We start from the raw sequence: 24704 nt of genomic DNA on the forward strand, positions 1-24704 counted from the left end.
CAGCAGTTCGAAACTACCAGCCATTCCGCGGGAGAAAGATGAGGCATTCTGCTCCCATAAAGATTTACAGCCTCGGAAATGCTGTGCAGGGTCGCTATGAGCCGGAACCGACTCCACGACAAACAGCCACCAGCCACCACCACCACCACCAACACCACTTGTATAAATCACAGTCTACATTCTTCCTCTCTCAACTGTCAGTATGTGTCCAATGGTAAGATCAACAACAAAAAAGGTCTTGCTGATAAATTGTCTCTAAGCTAGAGCACTAGGCTAGGAGTCCTGGTGTGGCACTGTGGGTTAATGCGCCAGACTGCAAAGCCATTTGAACTGCAAGGTCGGCGGTTCAAGCACACCAGCCGTGCCTCGAAAACCCTATACAGGGGGTCTCTATGGGTCAGAACCGACTCGATGGCACTACTCAACAACATGCTAAGGGCAAGCTGCTTAACTAAAGCCATGTAGAATTTAAATAAAGTTGTTTCAAATATCAGCACCAACCTTCCATCCCCAAAAAAAGTGATTTTAGGAGATCTGAAGAACCTAAATAGCTGAACAAGAGGAGAAAAACAAGATGGCAGGGAAAGCATGCCCACAATTTCTCAGCAGGATTACATCAATTAAGGTATCATGGGATTTTTTTCTGAACAGAAAAAGGCGCAGAAAACCCAGACGGCATTTGGGCCTCAAGAATCTTTAACCTTCACATCAACAGACTTGAAGAGCAATGAATACTGACAGCACGGAGATTCGATTCTGCTGAGTCACTGTTAGCCTGCTTCTCAGCATACATCACCACAAGAGTATTTGACACGAAGGAAAAGGCTACTTGTAAAATAACCCATTATAGACCTGACCTGCCTTTGTTTAAAATTAATGGAGTTCTGACATTTACTGCATACCAAAGTTCCTTCTGGTAAAATAACATTTTATTCTAGAAAGGCCAGTAATGACACAGTGTTAAAGTACTTTCTGGCATTTAGAGAAAACCAAAGACCAGAGAATAGTACACATTCAGATTTGGAAGGATCTTTAGAGATCACAAACCAACTCAACTCTTTTCTGTCACAAAATTTCAACTTTAAATCATAATGACCAGTTTTTTTTTTTATTAACAAATTTATGCCCAATTCCAAGGACACAGACATAGGGCTGCCAGAAATTTTCATTGTTTGAAGGTAAGTAAATAAGCATGAGATGGGATCTATATCCCAAAATGCAGGATAAGAGAGTTGCTTACCCTCACATCAACATCTTAGGGTCTCCAGTGCCTCATTCTTCTGATATTCATTCACATAGTGGGCTGGTTCACTGGTTATGCACCATGGAGTTGGTTACAACTCATAGCAACCCTGCGTAGGGTTCCCGAGGCTGTAAATCTTTATGGGAGCAGAAAGCCTCATTGTTCTCACACAGAATGGCTAGTGGTTTTGAACTGTGACAAATTCTCATGATGGTCCACCTTCAGGAATAAAGGGCCCACGAGATTGCTAGATCAGCCATAGGTTGCTGAGTCACACCCAGGAGTATGTGAGCAGGATGAATTGGGGGAGAGGGGAAAAATCTATTATGTGCTGTGGAATTGGTTCCAACTCTTAGCGACCCTGTACAGGGTTTCCAAGGCTATAAATCTTTACAGGAGCAGAAAGCCTCATCTTTCGCCCGTGGAACAGCTGGTAGTTTCAAACTGCTGACACCTTGAGATTAGCAGCCCAATTCATAGCCACTACACTACTAGGAACTTTAAATAAGAATACAGTCATTAAAGCCATGGGCGCCATCTAGGCTAGACTGTGAATCCCATATAACTGGGAGAGGGACTCTCAAGACGGGAATAAAACTCTTTACAGGCAGGTCATGTGGCGTGTCTGCCCATATCTACTGGGTTGGGTTTGAGATTTTGCAAAATCAAATAAAGAAAACCTCGCTAAAAAGAGAACAGATTAGATTTCTTGAGTGATTAAATTTTGTCGATGAGCACTTGTGATAACTCATTGGTAACCTCGTATCCAAGAGAAACTGAGGCAGCATCCAAGGTATTGACAATGTTTCTCACAGAACTGCTGACCGTGAGGTTAGCAGCCACTACGCTCCCAGAACTCCCTCTCTCACAGTTACGAATGCCTTCCAGTCCAGATTCTTGCCTTACTGAAACTGAATTGGAGCCTCTGGGTGGAGCAAAGGGTTAATGTGCTCAACAGTTGAGCAGTCTGCCCACAGGTACCTTGGAAGAAAAGCTTGGCAAAGTACTTTAAAAAAAAAAAAAAAAGGCAATCGTAAACGCTATGGAGTTTCACTCTGCCAAGAGTCACAACTGACTTAAAGTGAAGTGGTGGGAGAAATGACATTAGAACTCATCTTCAAAGGGTCTCTGCAATCAACCTTTTGGACTCTGATTTCACGATGACCAATAATGTCAATTTTGGTTTAACCAGTTCTCCTCGCCTCCTCTTTTCATAACGTCAACTCCACTATGAGTTCACAAGATCAGGAATCTACGGTACCAGCACATAGGCACCTCCAAACCAGGATTCAAGAAAAAAGGATGAACCCAAACTGGAAGGAGATGAGCAACGAGAGTTCAAGTCAGGGCACAGGGTATTAAGTTGGTGGGGTTTTATTATTATTATTAAGTGCTGTTGAGTTGGTTCTGACTCATAGCAACCTTGTATAGGGTGTCCAAGCAGTGGCTGGTGAGCTTGAACTGCTAACCTTGCAGTTTATACCAATCTTGCAGTCTAGTGCTTTAACCCACAGTACCACACCAGGTTTCCAAAATTGGTGGTTTGTTGTTGTTGTTAGGTGCCCTTGAGTCGGTACCGACTCATAGCAACCTTATGCACAGCAGAACGAAACACTGCCCAATTCTGGGCCAACCTCACTACTGTTGCCACGCTTGAGTCCATCAATGCTGCCACTTGGCCAATCCATCTCAATGGGTGTCTTCCTCTTTTTCTCTGACCCTCCACCTTACCAGACATGATATCCTTCTCCAGCGACTGGTCCCTCCTGACAACATGTCCGAAGTATGAGAGACGAAGTTTGGCCTTCTTGGCCTCCAAGGAACACTCTTGACTGCACTTCTTCCAAACCGGATTTGTTGGTTCTTTTGGCAGCCCACGACAATTTCAGCACGCTCCTCCAACACCATAACTCAAAAGCGTCAATTCTTCTATGGTCTTCCTTAGACACCGTACAGCTTTCGCATGCCTATGAGGTTATTGAAAATACCATGGCTTGGGTCAGGCGCACCTAGTTCTCAAGCTGCCATCTTTACTCTTCAACGCTTGAAAAAGGTCTTGTGCAGCAGATTTGCCTAATGCAATACGTCATTTGATTTCTTGACTGCTGCTTCCTTGAGTATTGCTAGTTGATCCAAGAAGAATGAAGTCCTTGACAAGTTCAATCTTTTCTCCTTACCACCGGACCAATAAACAAAACTGGTAGTAGGAATTCTTAAAAAGAATGTGTGTGTATGTTTTGTAAGGGAGAGACGGAGAGCAGAAAGAGAGCACAAAGGTAAGGTTCCAGACAATATGTTTCAAAAAAACCACATTGTGAGACATGAGAAAACAAAATAGATGTGATGTCTAAGAAACTACATGCATGTGAACAAAGAGGAGAAAACATGGGACAGAATGTGAATAACAAGAAAACAAAAAAAGTACACAAATAATGGGAAAGGATTAGGAATTTGAGGTGGGAGGAAGATAAAGAGCAGAATTTCTTTTAATAGAAAAGAGAGAAAGGATGCCGGTTTGGCCCATGTGGTGAGCATGTGAAATTCTCCTCTCAGATCAACACTGTGGACATTGTATTTCCAGAATCTTTGGCAGAAACCAAATGTCTCTCCAAGTCAGTGGGCCACATTCCATTTTCAGATATCCCATGCTTCAGCTGCTTTCATCATACCCCTGAATCTAGAAGGGTCCATAAAGGACGGAGTCAGAAGATTCAGTTCCTCAACAGAGATAAGCAATCTACTGTTCATAAATAAGTAACAGTATTGCTTCATTCCAAGCCCTCAAAACATACTTTAGAATGTTATTATTAGTTATTGCTGGAAGGTCCCCAGCCCTCACCCCAGCTGTAAATTATTTTTGTCCTGACAGGCAAGACACTTCAGTCAGATGTCTATTCATTGTCTCTCTCAGAGAACTGAGTGTTCTAGGTCTGAAGGCACAATACTGAGCCCCAGAAAGAAGAAACCCCCTCTGATGAGCCCTACCGAGACTTCAAGAGTCATAACCTGCTTCAGTTTGTTCCCATGGCTCTGTGTGTGTGGTCCTAGAAAGGAAAGGAGTGTCCACAGCTTTACCAAGTGCCTCTATATTTGAATTTGAGCAACACACCAAACGGTTTTGTGTTCCAACTCCTTATCTGGAAGAGACACCCACATCACAGACACGCCAGGATGATTTATGAAGCAATGTTTATTAAATGCTGTGAACAAGCATTAAAGATGATATTTCCAAAAGTTTTTTATTTAAAAGAATACATATCATTCCCCACAGCCTATTTGTTTAGGAGACATATAGTCTGGGAACAAGATTCATCTACGTATCTCTCATCCCTGCCAATGAAATGCTGATCAGATCAGAGTGAAGGGGCCAGACAGAAGAAACCAGAAGCCCTCGAGGGTTTAGAGAAAGGCACACATTCCCTTTTTTGCCAAACAATTTCACATTTATTTCAAATATGGCCTCTAAACATCTCTGGGGTCTCATATATAGAAGTGGGAGGAAGAGTGGGGAGTAAGGGGGCAGAACAGAGTTTTCAACAGCAATTTCCCAAGTTATCAAAGTTTCCAACAAAAATCAGGGCAAACATAATGAAGCCAAGTTCTGAGGTAGAACTCAGGTGCTATCATCTATACAAGGTGGCCGGTTAGCGTAGAGAAAGATGAGGCTTTCTGCTCCCGTATAGACTGACAACTTCGGAAACCCTGTGCAGGGTCTCTATGAGTCACAACTAACCGACAGCACACAGCCAGCCAACATCTACAGAGCACCTTGTCTAAATTTAAGGTGGCTACTGCTGGTGGAAAAGGAGCTCTGATAGCGTAGTGGTTATGAATTGGGCTGCGAACCTTCAGGTCAGCGGTTTGAAACTACAAGCCGCTCCGCGGAAGAAAGATGAGGCTTTCTACTCCCGTAAAGATTTACACCCTCGGAAACCCTGTACAGGGTCGCTGTGGGTCGGAACTGACTCGATGGCACTTAATAACAACTGCTGGTGGAAAGTTCAGCCTGACTTTCTTTGATGCCTCTTCAACCCAGATCAACTTCACTCCCCACTAGTCCCACTCTCTCGGCACTATCTTTGTTTTCTTTATAGTGCCATCGAGTCAGTTCCAACCCTTCACAGGGTTTCCACGGCTGTGAATTTTTGTGGGAGCAGAAAGCCTCATCTTTGTCTCATGGATCAGTCTTCTAGGAAAAGCCATTTCAAAATCCAGCATTTAGTTAGAACAGATACTATACACATATCAAATTTACTTACATCAAACTTAAGGCCAGGCCAGGGGGCTCAAATGTAAAATCATTGTACTAACACATGGGCCTAACATGCCACAGTGGGACCTTCATTAAAAAAAAAAAAAAAAAAAGACAAATATTCAAACCTATCAAGGAATGCATGAGAAATGCATGTCCATCATCCGTTACCAAAAGCATCTTTCATCGATTTGCAGCTGATCTGTAAACAGGTGTGATTGGCAAAATCTCATACTAATCATGGACAGTCCTCACGTCGTTGTTTTGCTAAGTTAAGTGCCACCAACTCCGTTCAGACTCAGTGCAACCCTGTATACCATTTCCAATGAGCGACTGCTGTGTTTGAACCACCGACGTTGCAGTCCAGTGCTTATCCAACAGCGCTACACCAGGACTCCAGAATCCCGGTGGAAGCACTTTAAATTAGGCCTGATTTCAAGGCGGCATTTTAGAAACCAGCCAAGAATCACTGCTAGCTTCTCATGTCAGCTTCTCCAATGAAGAAGCCTAGAGTCAATTGGATTTGGGGCCAGATAAGCATTATACTTTTACGGAACTATGTGGTTAACCAATGAAGACAAGTTAAGCCCTAAGTGGATGTAATGTCCAGGTTTATTTTAAATTTCTCGTGGATTTGCCAAAGGGGAAAAATAAACAAAGGGGTACCACCTCCTTTTCAGTCATCTGGTTTGCTCATTAACTCTGACTAATGCTTCCTTTCTTTAATTGCACATTGTGTTAAACCACTTCACAAGGATGAGGGTTCTGGTAATATCATTTCTGAGGGTGAAATTCTCCACACCCATACTACAAAATTCTCTAGCATCGTTACGTGTTGTCTGAAAACTTATTTTGAAAGCTTGTGATATTGTACCAACAAATCAAGAAGAAAATCCAACTGCACAGTTTTTATCTGTCAGCATTTGTTTTATGGTTCAGTCTTTGATCTTAAATTAAGACACACAGTCTCATCTTGCTCCTTTTAAAAAGGAAAGGAAAAAAAAATGGAGAATTTCCTGTAAGCCAATGCTTTGTCAAGATCATGTTTACAAAAAAATTCTTTTGCCATAAATAGTCAAGACATGGATTGCTGGTGCTTAACGTCACTGAAGAGAGTGTGTACACCATTTAAAAATCAGAGGATATGATACTCCATTCAAAATACTTAATTTTCTACTACTCCTAAACATAGTAACAAAATCCACTCACACTATCTGTCGAGCTACACTGTAGGGAGGTGAATACCAAATATAGTCACAAATCAAACTGTAGATATATTTTATGATTAAAGACCATCACAATTCAAACAGGTCTCAGAGGCATGGGACAAAAGAGCACACTTGGTTTGATGGAAAAACATCTATGGGTAAGCTTTCTGAGCAGAATAAGGTTCAATCCACTGAGCATGGTACTATATTAAAGACTGGACAGTGGGGAAGAAGTAATTTTTTAATCTGGATTCAGGTATTTCAAACAACAACAAAAATCACTGTTTTCTAAATACTATAAAAAAACCTTTACTCTCAGAAATTTAAAAGTAGGTGAATGTGGAAACCCATACTGATTCTCACGATCCTCCTGCCAGATGGTGATTCATGTGCAGTGTGTGGAAATGGGAAGTAGGGGACATCTGGAAAGAATCGTGGCATTAACTGACAACAGACAAAACATGGAAAAGGAAAAGAGTGTTTAATAACCTACAGAGCCAACTAAAGAGAAGACAAAAAGCACACTATCAAACCTAGCAGACAAGCACCCCTAGCATCCAAAGCACTTCACGGAAGACACCTTGGAGTGCTGAAATCCGTGAGAAGGTAAAACTAAAGTCCTCCTTTTAATCCTTTGTGGAGCAGGGAAAGTCGGCTGAGGCAAGAGAGGAGTTGGACAACTCTTGTTAAGTGTTTGTATGTCAGGGGGAAAGTAGCTAGCAACAAAAACATGCAGTGTTATTCTAAGAGTCTGGGGAGTCAAGAAAGGTAGGGTTGCTTTTCCTTATAGTTTAAGAAATCATGACTCTGGAAATAGATGATAAAATCAACACTGACTAGAATTCGATGGTCATTCCAGACAGACCTCCCAAGTAAGGACATCTCAGTTTTCCTTTACCAAAGCATCCAAAAACTACAAACACACCACCTAACCCTCCTGCTATGATTTTGAAAAACATGTGAAAAATCTCATTAAAATTCTGGGAGTATTTCTGTCACTGGGTAGGATGAAGCGATCTCTCTGGTCTTGCAACTTTTATTTGTGAATTGGTTTCTGGTGACTTCTTGTGTCTAGGTTGTCTGTCCTTGTCTGGGCCACGGAGCATTCTTCCCTTTATGTTTATCACAGCTTTAAAAGACACCTAACACCTACTGTTGGAGTCCTGGTGTGGCGCTATGAGTTAATGCGCTAGACCGCAAGACTGGTTACAACAGCGAAGTTGGTGGTTCAAGCCCACCACCAGCTCCTTGGAAACCCTATACAGGGTCCCTATGGTTTGGACCTGGCTCAATGGCACTTAACAACAACAACAACTACAGTTACATGTATACTACACTTTAAATTTCTTAAGTGTGTTTAGGTACATTAGCTTTGTTTTGTTCCATTTAGCAACACCTGTACAGGGATATTTACAGGTTAACGGTCATTCCCTCTTTTACTGTTGTTGCTGTTGTTAAGTGTCATCTCATAGCGACCCTGTATAGGGTTTCCAAGGAGCAGCTGGTGAGCTTGAACTGCCGACCTTGCAGTTCAAACGACTTTGCAGTCTGACGCATTAGCCCACAGCGCCACATCAGGACTCCATGTGTATACATGTTGTTATTGTTGTTAAGTGCTGTCAAGTCAGTTCTGACCCATAGCGGCCCTATGTAGATATATCCACTTAACTTTAACTCCATGTTGCTTAAACTGGTTTCCTTGTATCTCTCTTTGCATTAACATCCCAAAGGTAACAAATATTAACATCCTAAAAAGGATTTGGGGATCACAGTTTGGAAAACTCTAAACTACACATTATTGCTTATTAAGAATGCTTAAAACAGTTATAGAAATAAATAAGTTCAGTCAGTCTCAAAAGTATTAGAAATCATTTTAAATATGCTGGATGAATAATGAAGAAATCTTAACAATTTTTTAAGGAGACGCCTCCTAGTATTTTACAGCAGTGTCCACAGGTAGTACAAATGATTAAGACTTTGGCTACCAGCTGAAAGGTTGGCAGTTTGAACACACCATGACTCACCTTAGAAGACAGGATTGGCAACCCGCCTTGAAAACCTAAAGAGCAGTTTGAATCTGCACATATGGGCTTGCTATGAATTCAAACTGACTCACTGGCAACTAAAAACTATATTGTATACTAAGTAAGAGGGATTGCTGGTGGTGTAGTGGGTTATGCATTGGGTTGCCTATCACATGGTCAGTGCTTTGAATCCATCAGCCATTCTGTGGGAGAAATATGAGGCTTTCTGCTCCTGTAAACCCTACAAAGGGTCATTATGAGCCAGAACCCACTCAATGGTCTACCACATACTAAGTAACATTTTTTCATGTATTCTGACTTATATACTTCATATCTTGAAAGTACATAAAAGGAATTTTTAAAAACATACTAGATGTGCAAATTTTACTAATTCAAGTCTGGCACAGTAAGTATTCAATAAATAAATGATTAAGAATTCATTATAAATAGTCCAAATCATTTCATATATCCAAAGTTTCAAAGACTTGATGGGTCTGAGAAAATAGTAAATATCTAGGAGGAAATATGGACTCCTGGTATGGTGCTGGAGAATCAACAATGGACTGCGAACCACAAGGATAGCAGTTCAAATTCATCAGCTGCTCCTTGGAACCTCAAGGTCAGTGGATCAAGCTCACCAGCAACTCCTTGGAAACCCTATACAGGGTCGCTATGGATCGGAACCGACTCAATGGCTCTTAACAACAACAACAAGAATATATTTTACATTATATTTTAAGAAATCAAGATCCTTTATCTCAAAATTAATTAGATTCTAAAGCATTTTTGATAATATAGACAGAAAAAAAAAAAAAAAAAAACCACCCAAAAACCACACGTAATATGCTAGAAGTAAGTCATGCAATATATACCTAAACTCTGAATCAAGTAGCTATTGTAGTGTCTCTGGCAAACAAGCTAATGGAGGATAATCAGCGTAAGATGTCACATATAATTTGAAAGACTGGAAATTTTAGTTTCTCCTCTTATAATTTAGTTATAACTAGATTTACAATATTTCGTGTAGATATTGTTTTTCTTATTTACCATGTTCTTGAGAGCAAGATATTAAAAACACCTGTTTTGTATTCCTAAAAGTATCTAGCAAAGTAGCGACTAAACTATATACGTTGCTCAGCTGTATTTCTGAACACTAACAGAGGAATTCCACATGTAATTCTAAGTAACCTAAGGAAAAGGGGTGGGGCGAAGCATCTTTCTGAAACAGGAGACTCTGGTGAACAAACTGATGGTCATAGTCCTTCACTTCACTGCATCTAGACTGCATATGAAACATGGTCCTGGTTGCTTTGGGAAAATGAAAGGGGCAAGATCACTAGGTTTTAGGCAGAGCAGTGAATTTCCAATCGGATAGGAGCTGTTGTTGTTAGGTATTGTCCAGTCAGTTGTGACGTACAACCTCCCGATGCACAACAGAACGAAGCACTGCCCGGTGCTGCATTAGTCTCACAATTGTTATGTTTGAGCGTCCACTGCTGCTTCTACTGTGGTAGTCCATCTTGTTGGGGATCTTCCTCTGTTTTAGTGACCCTTCACTTTTTTTTTTTTTCTTAAGTTTTTGTTATAAATTGGGTGATAATTTACATGAGAGAACATCGGTTTTACACTCATCATTTCATTGCAATGATTACAATCCCCTCCATGCATCATCATTCAACAGTATTTACTTCTATTTCCTCTGGATTTTTAACACTTTCTTTTGGATGTACACAAAAACACTCAGGAATATTTAATCATTTAAACAACCAAAGGGCACATTCTGCAAGCCTGCCTCCTCGCTGCCAGCACACAGCCTTTCTCTTCCCATGAGTCTAGAGTCTTCAGCTGCTCTATCTCTCCATGTCCCAATCTCTGCCTCCATCTCTGGTGTCACTGCTTCTCTGGATAGGGTACCATATTCCGCTCATGCTCTTCTCCATTTATGGTCCTAGGGTCCTCTGTTCCTGGAATGTAAGATTAACTACTCCCCTCTTTTCATTACAAAACTTCTACCTTTACAATTGTGACAGTCGCAATTAGTCACTATTGAATCATAAGAATCTTATCCCCACCTGTTTTCACCAGAGCCATCTAGACAAGATGAAAAATATTCATTGGGGATTCTACCTTTCCCTGCACACTCTGAAACTAAACTTCCTCACGAAAACTTATAAGCCAGTCACTTCGTGCCTTTATAGCCCCTCATTTTAGGTAGCTAATGTCTAAGTTGCCCATCCCTATCAACCCTGTATACAGAGGGGATGGGAAATGACCCTTTGCTTTTCCAAGCATGATGTCCTTCACCAGAGACTGGTCCCTCCTGCAATACCAGTTCATGTCATCTCACTAATGCCTGGGGTATTTTCTAAAGAAAGGGCAGACAAGGAGGTGGGGGAATGGGATGCTAATCGTTTGAACACTGAACACCATTATGAACATTATTTCCCCCCCTGGAATGTAAGTATATAGGCATTCTTGCATATCTTGACACAAGCCTGAAAAATTCTTACTTCAAAATACCTCCCTTTAAAGTTTTTATTCTTAATAATGTAAGGGATAAACATCCCTCAATGGAATGGAATGCTTGTTATTTGAGGCTGGGCTTCCCCTGACATGTTTCAGGTGGGGAAGTGGGCCTGAAACTTGGTCAGATGACCTGTCTGACCCATTATGCATCAAAAACAAGGTGGCTCCCTGGAGTTTATTTTTTTTTAATCAACTTGAGGCCCACGTTGAGTCTCCACTCTGAAACAGGAACTGGGAGGTCTGTCCAAGGCCACAAAGAAGGAGATTCATTTCTTTCTGGTCCACCAGCAACCCTTTACATCATTACCAATCTAGAGAAAGGTTTCAGAAAGGTTTGCTTTCGTTGGCATGTGGCCATTGGAATTGTGTTTATACCATGGATTTAGTTTGAGAGCCGCAAGTACTTGTTCAATATGAATTCATCCTGATCTTTCAGATCGGGACCTTAAGAAAGAAAACCAATTAGCACTCTCATAAGCACTGTTACGTGACTTTATTGACTCTAAGCAATTGAGCTAGTTCCATGGTTCTCAGCCTGGGGCCATTTTGCCCTTCCCAGGAGATATTGGTAATATCTGGACACATTTCAGGTTGTCACAGTTAGTAGGGGGTGGGGTGCTATTGGCAGATAGTGAGTGAAGGTCAGGGACATTGCCAAACATCCTGTACTATCCTACCGTGTACAGTTCCACCCACCCAAGAAAATCCAAACCATTACCATTGAGTTGGTGCTGACTCAGACTGGCCATCCAGGACACAGTAGAACTGCCCCCACAGCCATAAATCTTTACTAAAATAGATTGCCACCTCTTTCTCCCACAGAGCAGCTGATGGGTTGGAACCGCTGACCTTTCGGTTGTCAGTTGGGAGCTTAGTCACTGCACCGTCAGGAAAAATGTCAACAGTTCTGGGATTGAGACACTCCAGCTGGCTGCTTTCTTCAAATGTAAAATATAGGAATACCCAAACTTATAGTGGTTATGAATCGGGTTGCGAACCGCAAGGTCAGCAGTTCAAAACTACCAGCTGTTCCGTGGGAGAAAGATAAGCCTTCTTGCTTCCATAAAGATCTACAGCCTTGGAAACCCTGTACAGGGTCGCTATGAGTCGGAACTGACTCCATGGCACATAACCACAACACCAACAACACCTCCCTTAAGATAAGAGAGAGTTAAGTATCCTAAAACATAAATGCGTTTAGCACCAAACCTAACCCAACGTAGGTTTCTCAGTAGCTTACGAGTCCCTTTCTCTTTCTTGTTCTGACATTCATAAGCCAAGATTTCTTTTTCTTAGCTAATATCTGTTGTATCTGAGCAGAGGCTATAATGTGACATCAAGACGAAGAGAACGAAGGGTTTTATAAGGAGCTCTGACATGGTACTTTTAGCATTGGTGTCAACTATATGGAGAGATACAGGGCAGGTATATGACAGGTAGGAGTCCTGGTATGGCGCTGTGGGTTAATGAACCACACAGCAAAGCCGTTTGAACTGCAAGGTCGGAGGTTCAAGCTCACCAGCTGCTCCTCGGAAACCCTATACAGGGTTGCTAAGGGTCGGAACTGACTAAACGGCACTTCACAACAACAACAACAACATATGGCAGGTAAAGCTATCAACCATTTGGTGCTGTGGGCTAATGCTCTGGGCTGCAATGTTGATTTGAACTGCAAGGTTGGCGGTTCAAGCTCACCAGCTGCTCCTCGGAAACCCTATACAGGGTCGCTATGGGTCAGAACTGACTCAATGGCACTTAACAACATACAAATATGGTGCATAAAACAACATTAAATTCATCCCAGATTTCCAGGGCCCAAAACTGAATCACTTCCAGATTGACCACAGATTTCTCGAAGCATTTCAGATCAGATAAGGTACATCTTAAAGATAAAGAAAACGCAGTTTCATTTTCCAAGCTGTCTGCCTTGAAAGCAATGTGAGGTTGTACTAGCTGATGACTCTGTTATTGCTGAGCAAACCCAAATGCAAAAAGGGCTTGTGATTTATAGTAGCAGTTACAGGACAATGTGCTTCTCCACATCTTCAGCCTGCATCTAGGTATCTGTGGGGTTAAAGTCTTCTTGGAAGAGCTGAGATCCCCATGTGGTTCTCATTATTGGTTAAACCACAATTCTGATTAATTAACATTCTCTACAGTCCCAAGACTGTAGCTTGGGGATGTCCCTTAGAAGTCATTGCATTGGGAATTAACAAATGTCTTCTATCATAGTATTTATCAAGTGGTCACAAGAACTGTGTTCTTTGATTGTTGTTGTTGTTAAGTGCTGTCGAGTCGGTTCCGACCCATAGCGACCCTGTACAGGGTTTCCGAAGGTGTAAATCTTTACGGGAGCAGAACGCCTCATCTTTCTCCCACGGAGCGGCTGGTAATTTCAAACTGCTGGCCTTAAGGTTGGCAACCCGATTCGTAACCACTACGCTACCAGAGCTCCTGTTCAGTTTACTCCTGTTCTTTGATTACTGTTGCTAAATTAAAACTGTAGTCTTTAAGCGTATGTGTGGCAGATGAATCTATTCTATATCCAAGTAAGTATGGTGAATCAGTGGGCTCATCATATGCCTGGAAGCCACTTTAACAAGGAAGCTTTCCCTTTATTTTATGATACTAGCCCACAAGGAGCAGTGTATTCACTCAGAACAATGGTAGAATCTGCTTTCTCTACCTCTTCTCCTGGCATTTGATGATTTCCACTCATCTTGTTAATTAGTTAATATGCAAATACCCGACCTCTCTACTATAACTTTAAGTCCCTTTTCTAATTTCTCTCTCTCTCTGTTTTTGTACATTTGCATGGTTGCAGAATATTTAATAGTTTAATATATAAACATGGACGTCCATGACCAAAATATTTTAAAGATGCCTTATGCAAACCCTATTGTTGTTGTTGGCGTCCGTTCCAACTCACAGTGCCCAAGGTTAGGGTTTCCAAGGAGCGGCTGGTGGTTTTGAACCACAGACCCTGCAGTTAGCAATCCAGCGCTTATCCTACAGTGCCATCTCAGGAGACTCCAAACACTATTGTGTTGTTGGTGCTGTTCAGTGCCATCGAGTCGATTCCGACCCATAGCGACCTTGTATAGTGTTTCTAAGGAGTGACTGGTGAGCTTGAACTGCTGATTGAAATGACTTTGCAATTCAAATGACTTTGCAGTCTGGCACATTAACCCATAGCGCCACACCAGGACTCCAAACACTACTGTAGGAAAGCACAAATCATTCTTTTCCAACCATATAACAGTTATTGTTATGTGCCATGGAGTCAGTTCCGACTCATAGCGACCCTGTACAGGGTTTCCGAGGCTGTAAATCTTTACAGGAGCAGAAAGCCTCATCTTTCTCCCATGGAACAGCTGGTAGTTTCGAACTGCTGACCTTGCGGTTTGTAAACCGATTCGTAACCACTACGCTATCAGAGCTCCTGGGAATAGTCTGCCTTTTTTACTCTCTCAGATGGTTGAGAAAATTAGGGTTATCAAGCAAAAAAAGAGCATAACATTTGATATTTCTGAGTAAGAAAGCTTTCAAAACTTTAATCACTTTAAATAGATAACATTCCCACAACCCAGAGGACCTTGGAAGAACACAAGGCCCTTGCGTACAAAGCCAAATTAATTACTTAAGAGAAAACAACTGAAGATATAAGCAACCGTCCAGGAAAACGGGGAAGTAAATGATTCAGTTAACTGAAACCCAGTAACAATCTGAATTCGCAGGATTATACTGTTAAACTCAAAATAAAATGTCCAGTCTTTATGCTGATTACTTGACAACTATGAACTTATAATATTAGCAATGATCTTTTACAATAAATTTGATTTCTATCTGGAGAAAACAGTCTATATATAAATTAAACCTATATCCATGTGAAACAGTACTTAGTCAAAAGAGATTTGGCAATTTATATTGGACATATTCCAATTTCCACTGAAGACACTGGCATATGCAAAACGGCCAGTGGGCTGAAGAGCTATGGGTAAAACTTATCTCAGAAATAATGGTCTACGGTTTACTGAGACTGCGACACTTCATTAAGGTTGCTGTTAAGTGCCACTGAGTTGGTTCTGGCTCAGAGCAATCCTATATAGTGTTTATGACGTTGTATATCTTTATGGAAAAAGAAAGCTTCAAATTTCTCATGCACAGTAGCTGGTGGGCTTGAACTGCCAACCTGTGGTCTGCAGTCTAGTGCTTATCCTGCAGTGCCACCACATCCCCTATGACAGTTAGGTAACTTCAAGCTTAGTTTTGAAAACCAAAGTATTTTGAAAATATCACAATTGCAGGCATTAGTAACTGAAAATCAAGCCTGTAATGTAAACTACCAGATTTAAATTTTGTGATGACCAATGATTTACTTTGCATTTATACTCATTTAGCTTTTCTAATTTTAGTGCTTTGAGGGTGGGTGGGAGGTAAGGGCAGCTAAGGAAGACAACGCTCCCTTACTAATATGCCCGCAAAGAATAAACGTAATTGTTATTAAACCCTGGGATGAGAGAACTGGACCCAGATCTGGAAAAGTATCTAGAGTAAAGCTCTATGTACTTCACGCTTCATATTGCTTCCAAAATTATAGGTGGAAGCATGACATTTAAAGCATTTGTGTTAAAGATGAGAAAAGATCTAGCCTTTTATTTTTGTAGAACTGGTCAAATATTTAAATTGTTTAGTTATTCTCCCACTTTTAGAGAGGTATTCTAAATCCATTCAATAATTCTACTCTTAAAAAAAAAAGTTCAGAATGGTTTATCCAACAGCTTGCCAATAATAAAATCTAAACCTCCTTTGTTTTATAACAAGATTAAAAACTCAAAATGGGCAATCAGGGAGCAGGGTCAGGACAAGAGAAAGCATATGTTTTGTTCTCTTGGAATACGGTCTTAATATAAATTACTGACTATCAAGTTAATTTTAAAGTATCAGTTCCTAATTATTTTCATGGTGTGACAGTTAAGGTTTTGTGTCAACTTGATTGGGACAGGCAGGATTCTCACTGGCTTGGCAGCTGAGATGTAGCTGTCCCCCATGATGTGTTCATGTGATAAACCAAAATGAGGCTTAAGGGTGGGATGTTGTGGTGATGTGCCGTCAAGTCGGTTCTAATTCGTAGTGACCCTATATAGGGTATCTGATGAGCATTTGGTGAGTTTGAACCATGGACCTAGTGGTTAGAAGTCCCATGCTTATCCTACAGCACCACAACAGGACTCCAAGGTGTGGGGCTCCACCCTTGATCCCACCACCATCTTGATCTGATTTATGGGAGATTCCCAAGGGTGTGACATACAGCACCCTTCTCTTACTTCTCTTGAAAATGGAGAGAGAGTTGAGTAGGGAAAGAGAAACCGGTGGTGGCGGTGGTGGTTAGGTGCCATGGCGTCAGTTCTGACTCATAGTGACCCTGTACTGGGTTTCCAAGGTGTTAATCTTTACGGGAGCAGAAAGCCTCATCTTTCTCCTGTGGAACAGCTGGTAGTTTCGAACTGCTGACCTTCAGGTTCGCAGTCCGATTCGTAATCACTACACTACCACTACTACCACCAAAATACAAGAGCCAGGAATGGAATGGGTGCTCTGGATCTGGAGTCCCTGCTCTGTGAAGCTCCTAGATCCAGGGGAAGATGGATGCTAAGATGTCTTCAGATCTCCAACCAACACTGGCCCTGCAGATGGTGAAAGGAGACAACACTGGCCCTTTCCCCAGAGCAAAGAGGAAGTTCTCCCCAAGACCCAGCACCGTGAGTTCGGATTGCAGCCTCGTAAACAATGACAGAATAAATTCGTGGTTGTTGAAGCCATGCACTTGTAGAATTCCGGTTATGGCACCATCCGATCACTAAGATACACGGTGACTCTAAAAGGAATAATTGTCATTGAAATCTTGGCTACTCACCTTTTGTCCTTTCACTCCATGACAGTCACATTTGCCACAGCCAGAACCACCGCAATCACCACCCTGGAAGCAAAAGGAAAAAGTATTGAAATAGAAGGTTCTTTTCAAACTAAGGTCAATATTTGAATTCAAATGATTCCACTTCCTTTAGCTGTTTAGGAGACAACTACTGGTCAACTATTAGTAGCACAGTCTCAGCAAATATAATTCAACTCAAATTTTGAAACCCGGAATTTGTCTAATGAGGCTCTCATGCACTGATCCTGATGATTTGGCTCTTGAATTTACAGACAAAAAACAACACCCTTGTAAAACAAATGAGTTATTTAGTCTAAAGTGTATCACCTACATTTTATCCTTCATAGATTTACAAATGACTCATCAACTAATCGTTTTGAATACATCACATAGATTTTTAAGGTCATGAAAATGTCTTGCTTCTGATTTATAAGTTTCGAACTTAGGACCAAATTAAACTGAGAGGTGCCAGATGGTAGAGCCCATATTTTGTCAACTCACATTCCCAGGGTCTAGCAGAGTGTCTAAGGAGCCCTGGTGCGGCGCTACAAGGTCAGTTTGAACAGCAAGGTCAGCGGTTCAAGCTCACCAGCTGCTCCTCAGAAACCCTATACAGGGTTGATATGAATCAGAACTCGATGGCACTTAACAACAACAACGAATATGCCAGGTGTGAGGGCATTACAGTGGTGCCTTCTGTGTGGGCTCTATATAACTCATTCACGGGCACCAACTGCCTGCCAGTGTTGGCTTGGGTGTTGCTATGATACAGAACTTCCCAACTAAGACAGGCTAGGACAAATGTCTTGGTGATCTGCTTTGAAAAATCAGCAATGAAGACCCAAAAGACCACAACAGTCCAATTCACAATTGTATGGAGATGGGATAGGACCGAACAGACCCTCGTTTCATTGTATATGGGATCCCGAGAATCACGACTGATTCAGACAGCCAATAGTAACAACATATGATAGGCAATCTGCTTGTTGCTGTTAAATGCTGTTGACTTGGTTGTAAGTCATAGAGACCCTGCATAGGTATTCCAAGGAGAGGCTGGTGAGTTTGCACCACCCACCTTACGGTTCAAGCCAACATTACAGTCCAGTGCATTAACCCACGTTGCCACACCAGGACTCCATATTTAGCATCTAAAAGCACTCAAAAATTGTCTTTGAAAGAAGTGAATAAATGAACTTTTTTTGGTTACTTTTTATTGTAAATTAAGAGAAGGTTTACAGCGAAGATGAACAGTTTTACAGTCAGCGAATCACGTGATTCATTTCATCTCAATGACTACAATCTCCTCCAGGCAACAACAGTCATCCTGCCTCCTCCCTGTGCTTCCGGTCTCCATTCCACCCTCCTTTTCATCCCTTCTCAACTGTGTCCTCAGGAGCATGATGCCCTTTTAATCTTGAATGGCTGACCATTCCATAGAAAGCAGACCTTCCTAGTATTGGGGTTCCCCCAGTCTACCACTCTACTGCTTAGATGACAGTTGAGCCAGGAGGGTGAGATCTGTTCCTGGTCAAGGACCCTAGTCTCGGGTTCCTCTAGTTCAGATGAATTACTTTTTAAGCCTAATCTTTAAACAACTAGGGATGGGGGCTGAGGCAATGACGTGGACAAAAGAAGCAGCTGGGGACCCTGGACTCAGGGAGGGAGAGGGGTTGTGTGCTGGTGGCCGGGGTAGGGGGGCAGGAGTATAGGGTGTATCCTTTGGGTGTTTGATGATGCATGCAGGGGATTGTGATCATTGCAGTGAAACAAAGTACAACAGGATGAATGTAAAGATAATGTTCACCCATGTAAACTAGCACATAATTCGCAATAAAAACTTAAAAACAAAACAAGACACTAAAAGAATAATGTAATCTTTGCAGTTTACTTCTAACATAAAAATTTAAAATGTAAGGCAAAGAATCCAAACATATAATAAAAGCTGGAGAAAGGGTACTAACACTTGTTGAAAGTCCCACATGAGCCACAAACCATGCCCTCTAGCTCTCTAGGGATCATCTCAATTAATTATCCTAACAGTTGCTTTGAGACAAGCACTGCCACCCCCAGTTTGCAGAAGCACAAGATTTAATCACAGGTTGAAATTAGATCTAAATCTGGTTACTTTCAACTTCAATTACATAAAACACCCAACACATTAAAAAGTAAACATAGAATGATGTCTGTACACATTTATAATTTCCCTAGAAGAGTTTACATTTTAAACCATAATCGACACCAAAGCTATCATAAACATTGACACCAAAGCTATCATAGAATGATGTCTATACACATTTATAATTTCCCTAGAAGAGTTTACATTTTAAACCATAATTGACACCAAAGCTATCATAAACAGAATGTAAGGGGGTGGGGGGGGTATAATATGAATAATTTAGGTAAGAAGATGATTAGTGGCTGTTTTAATTTTGAGATAAAATTAATCTCAAAATTTGGCTTAAGGTGATAATGTTGTTATTATTAAATGGCCTTGAGTCCGTTTTGACGCACAGCAAGGAAAGGCTGGTAAGTTTGAACCGCCAACACTGCGGTTCAAAACAACCTTGAGGTCAAGTACTTATCCTATGGCACCCTAGCATATATATAGTTTGTTAACAAATTCAGTCATACTATTAATATACAACCACTGTCTGCAGTTCAAACCCACCAGCCATTCCTGGGAAACCCTGTACAGGCTTGGTATAAGTTGGAACAGACTAGACGGCACTTAACAATTCCTCACTTAATGACTATCTCGTTATCTGACAATTCACACTTATGACAATACTAAAAAAAATCGACCTGACAATTTTGCACATGAACAATGTACATTAGACAGTAACAAGACAAGAGTAACACTGCTTGTGACAGTCAAAGTTATTCATCAGTTTGAACCATGATTTCCAGTGGCCTGGCAGCTATGTGATGATGAAGTCATTCCCCATTGTTTAATGTGATGTGGTTATCACCCCATTTTCATATAATGCTGGTTTTCTCATAACAACCTGGTCTTTAGAACATAGCCACATCTATAAGTGAAGTGGTGATTATGGGCCGTGAAGTCGGTTCCGACTCATAACAGACCCTGCATAGTGTTTCCGATGCTGTAAATCTTTACTAGAATAGAAAGTCTCATCTTTCTCCCATGGAACTGCTGATAGTTTTGAACTGTTGACCTTAAGGTTAGCAGCCCATCTTGTAACCACTATGCTACCAGAGCTCCTTACAAAGGAGGAGTGGATTTACTATTATCATGTAAAGTCTACATTTTAACAATAAACTAAGTCTTCCCTCAACTGTCATTGTGATTTTCTGCATTAAGCAACTACATATGGAGCAATTTATTTTAAAAGTTAAGTCTGAACAAGTGCCTCCAAGACAGTAAGCTGCTCCTGATTTTATATTTTGGAAATGGGGACATTTGAAAACAGACCAAATAGTCAGCAGAGATTACAGATCTGTTTCTTTCCCTGATTCACATTGTAAGCAGTTTTCAGCATTCCCTCTTATAATCTCTTAACATTTTAAATCAATCCATGTGCACATTTTCTTTGATAAACTGGGTTTTGGTGACCAACCTCTCAGAGCCATGTAATGAGATGGGGACAAAATATTTACACTCTGCTCTAAACGTTACACTTAAAAACACAGAAATACAAGCACTGAGCGATCCCAAAAGATGTAACTGACTGAAATATCACCATTTCTTGTGTAATAACCAGATGAGGGTTAAATGCTTCTGTACGTGGGTCCCAAGAAGATGCTGCCTATATGTCTATGTGTTCTTAGTAAGTGCCATTCAGTCAGTTCCCAACCATAGCGACCCTGTATTGGGTTTACAAGGAATGGCTGGTTTGAACCACCAACCTTGTGGTTCAAACTGACCTTGTAGTGAAGCACTTTTCCTACAGAATCACACCAGAACGCCTTATGTCTATATATCCATCGCAGATTTCTAATGGTTCTATACTGAGATGTTTGTTGCCCATGTACACTTTGAAAGAAGGTCCGTAACCTTATAGCAGATTTGGTATTATAGCAGATTTAAAATTCCATCAATTATAAATGTTCTCACTACACAATAAAGATTTGTTATAGTTGTTAGGTGATGCTGTTGTTAGAATACTACTAATTAAATAATAACACACCATTGATTGTAAGATCTATCCTAACCTCAGTTGTTAAAACACAAATAAATGACAACCTTGTTGTTGTTATGTGCCATGGAGTCGGTTCCGACTCATAGCGATCTGTGCACAGTTTCCGAGGCTGTAAATCTTTACGGGAGCAGAAAGCCTCATCTTTCTCCCATGGAACAACTGGTAGTTTTGAACTGCTGACCTTAAGGTTAGCAGCCCAATTCATAACCGCTATGCTACAGAGCTCCTTAAATGGTGACCTTAGAATCAATGAAATGCAGGGTTACACACATCCGGTTGTTGTGTCTTATAGCTGTTGTTGCTTGTGTCCACCTCATTAACCTTATTTGTTGTTGTTGTTAAGTGTTGTCTACTCAGTTCTGTCTCCTGTTGCTAGGTGTCATCAAGCAGGTTCCAACGCATAGTGGCCTTGAACACAACAGAAAGAAACAGTTCTTGGCCTGTGCCATCCTTACAATTGTTGTTACGCTCAAGCTCATTGTGGCTGCCACTTTGCCAATCCAACTTATTGGGGGTCTTCCACTTTTTCACTGACTTTCCATTCTACCAAGCATGATGTCCTTTCTCAAGGAACTGGTCCTTCATGACAATATGTCCAAAGTAGGAGAGACAAAGGCTGGCCTTCCTGGCTTATAAGGAACACTCTGGTTGTACTTCTTCCAACACATTTGTTTGTTCTTCTGGCAGTTCATGGTTCTTACAATATTCTTCTGCAATGCCATAACTCAAATGTATCAATTCTTCTACAGTCTTCCTTATTCATTGTCCAACTTTCACATACATATGAGGCTACTGAAAATACCATGGCTTGGGTCAGGTGCAGCTAAGTCTTCAAACAGACATCTTTGTTCTTGAATATTTGAAAGAGGTCTTTTGCAGCAGATTTGCCTAATGCAATATTTAGTTTGATTTCTAGATTGCTGCTTCTATTAGTGTTGATTGTGGAAACAAGCAAAATGAAGTCTTTCACAACTTCAATCTTATCTCCATTTGTTGTTGTTGTTGGGTGCCATTGAGTTGATACTAACTCATAGTGACCCTATGCACAACAGAACAAAACACTGCCCAGTCCTGGGCTAACCTCACAATTGTTGCCATGCTTGAGTCCAGTGATGCGGCCACTTTGCCAATCCATCTCACTGGGAGTCTTCCTCTTTTTCTCTGACCCTCCACCTTACCAAACATGAAATACTTCTCTAGCAACTGGTCCTTCCTGACAATATGTCCAAAGTATGAGAGACAAAGTTTGGCCAAGAAGCATTCTGGTTGCAACTTCTTCCAACACAGATGTTTGTTCTATTGTCAGCCCATGGCACTTTCAATATTCTCCTCCAACACCATAATTCAAATTTATCCATTCTTCTATGATCTTCCTTTTTCACAGCCCAACTTTTGCATGCATATATGGTTACTGAAAATACCATGGCTTGGGTCAGGCATACTTTAGTCTTCAAGCTGACATCTCCGCTCTTCAACACCTTAAGAAGGTCATTGCAGCAGAGTTGTCAAATGCAATACTTCCTTTTCAATTTCTCACTCCTGGCATAGTAAATTATGTAACTATCAAATTCAAAATGGCCAATATCAGTTCATGTCAACTCACTAATACCTAGACTATTGACTGTCATGTGTTCCATTTCATTTTTGAGCACTTATTTTCCTAGATTCAAGCTTCGTACATTTCATGCTCTGATTATTAATGTATGTCTACAGCTGTTTCTCCTCATTTTGACTTGTGCCCCATCAGCAAATAATGGTCCTGAAACCTTTACTCCAGTCACATCATCATGGTCAACTCTACTTTGAGGAGACAGCTCTTCCCCAGTCGCATTTTGAGTGTCCTCCAACCTGAGGGGCTCATCTTCCGGCACTATCTCCAACAATAGTCTATTCCCATTCATAATGTTTCAATATTCAATATTCTGGTGCTATCTGACAGTGTTCCACAGCTATTCGTAGAGCTTTCAGTAGCTAAACATTCAGAAGTAGTCCGTCTCTCCTTCTTCCTTGTCTTCGTCTGCAAACTCAGCTGAAACCTGTCCACCATGGATGGTCTTTAAAATACCAGGAGCAGAGCTGCCAGCAGGAAAGCAACACGCAAGCCACTACAGTAGGACAAACTGACAGACGAGTGGTGGTTCTGACACCTAGCAACCCCGTATAGGAGTGGTTTCCAAAGAGTGGGTTTGAACCACTGATCTGGTGGTTAGCAGTCCAGTGCTTACCTAGGACTCCTTAACTTTAATAACAATAGTAGATAATAACTGAATGATACTGTGTACATTAACTAACAATCTATTAATGTATAACAGCACTGTAGAACACACTCTAAAACTGGAACTTCAAGAATGTCTGTCTGACTATTCCAGATGACCAGGGTGACCCATGAAAAAAACCGAGAGTCTCTGGAATTACCACAATACCTATATATGCCTCGAGTAGACACTCAGTTATCAAGAAAGGCCCAATATGTGGAGTCAGGCCCAAGTCACTCTAGGGGCCTGGCTTCATCTCTTCTCTGATATTGTCATTCTCACTTGGCTGATTCTGAGCCAAGTTGAAAAATATGAAAGAGTTCTTTGTTGTTGTTGTGATGTACCGTGGAGTCAGCTCTGACTCATAGCGACCCTGTACAGGGTTTCCGAGGCTGTAAATCTTTACGGGAGCAGAAAGCCTCATCTTTCTCCTATGGAACCATTTGGTAGTTTCAAACTACCATCTGTGAGATTAGCAGCCCGATTTGTAACCAGTACGGTACCAGAGCTCCTTGCTACTAAATTCCATTCCATGATCACAGGTATCAAAAAGGAAAAAAAATAGGTAAGAATTACTTATTTGCATAATCCATTTAGGAAAATTTCACCTATTACCCAAGTTTGGAGTCCTTGTGTGACGTTGTAGGATAAGCATTGTACTGCTAGCCACAAGGAAGGCCTGTGATTCAAATCCACCATTCGAACTGATACCATAGAATTAACAACAACATCCAGGCTTAGCTGGGAGAAAACTGAACTGGTCTTTTCTACATACAGCCCAATAATAGTTTCTTGTAAACATTCGATTAGGTAGAGAATCAAAACAACTGAAGTTGAAAATGGCTACTTGGTGATTCTGGGGGATTTTCTTTTTAATTTTAATAAAATCTCCAAAGCTTATCTTTATTCAATTTGAAGGAGAAGATTATAAATATGAATTTCCCAGAACTGTTCCTTTAAGCTGTCAGTCAGTGACTTCATTACAAGGGCTACCAGAGAAGAGGCTGCACGACCACATGTGTGGACAGTTGGGTCAAGTTGATTCATGCGGCTTTGCTACAAAAATATATCAGGCATGTGTATAACATGCACAGTTCCGCT

General features: G+C 41.1%; 1 protein-coding gene across 1 annotated transcript in view; it reads right to left on the minus strand.

The window, feature by feature from the left end:
- Positions 1 to 24704, minus strand: part of COL4A1 (collagen, type IV, alpha 1) — a 192112-nt gene that overhangs the window by 94348 nt on the left and 73060 nt on the right. The window contains exon 3 of the mRNA XM_006851539.1: positions 17171 to 17233. Coding sequence (XP_006851602.1) covers positions 17171 to 17233 — 63 coding nt within the window. The remainder of the gene's footprint in view (positions 1 to 17170; positions 17234 to 24704) is intronic.

The sequence above is a fragment of the Chrysochloris asiatica genome, unplaced genomic scaffold, assembly GCF_000296735.1.
Source record: "Chrysochloris asiatica unplaced genomic scaffold, ChrAsi1.0 scaffold00029, whole genome shotgun sequence".
NCBI classification, from domain to species: Eukaryota; Metazoa; Chordata; class Mammalia; order Afrosoricida; family Chrysochloridae; genus Chrysochloris; species Chrysochloris asiatica.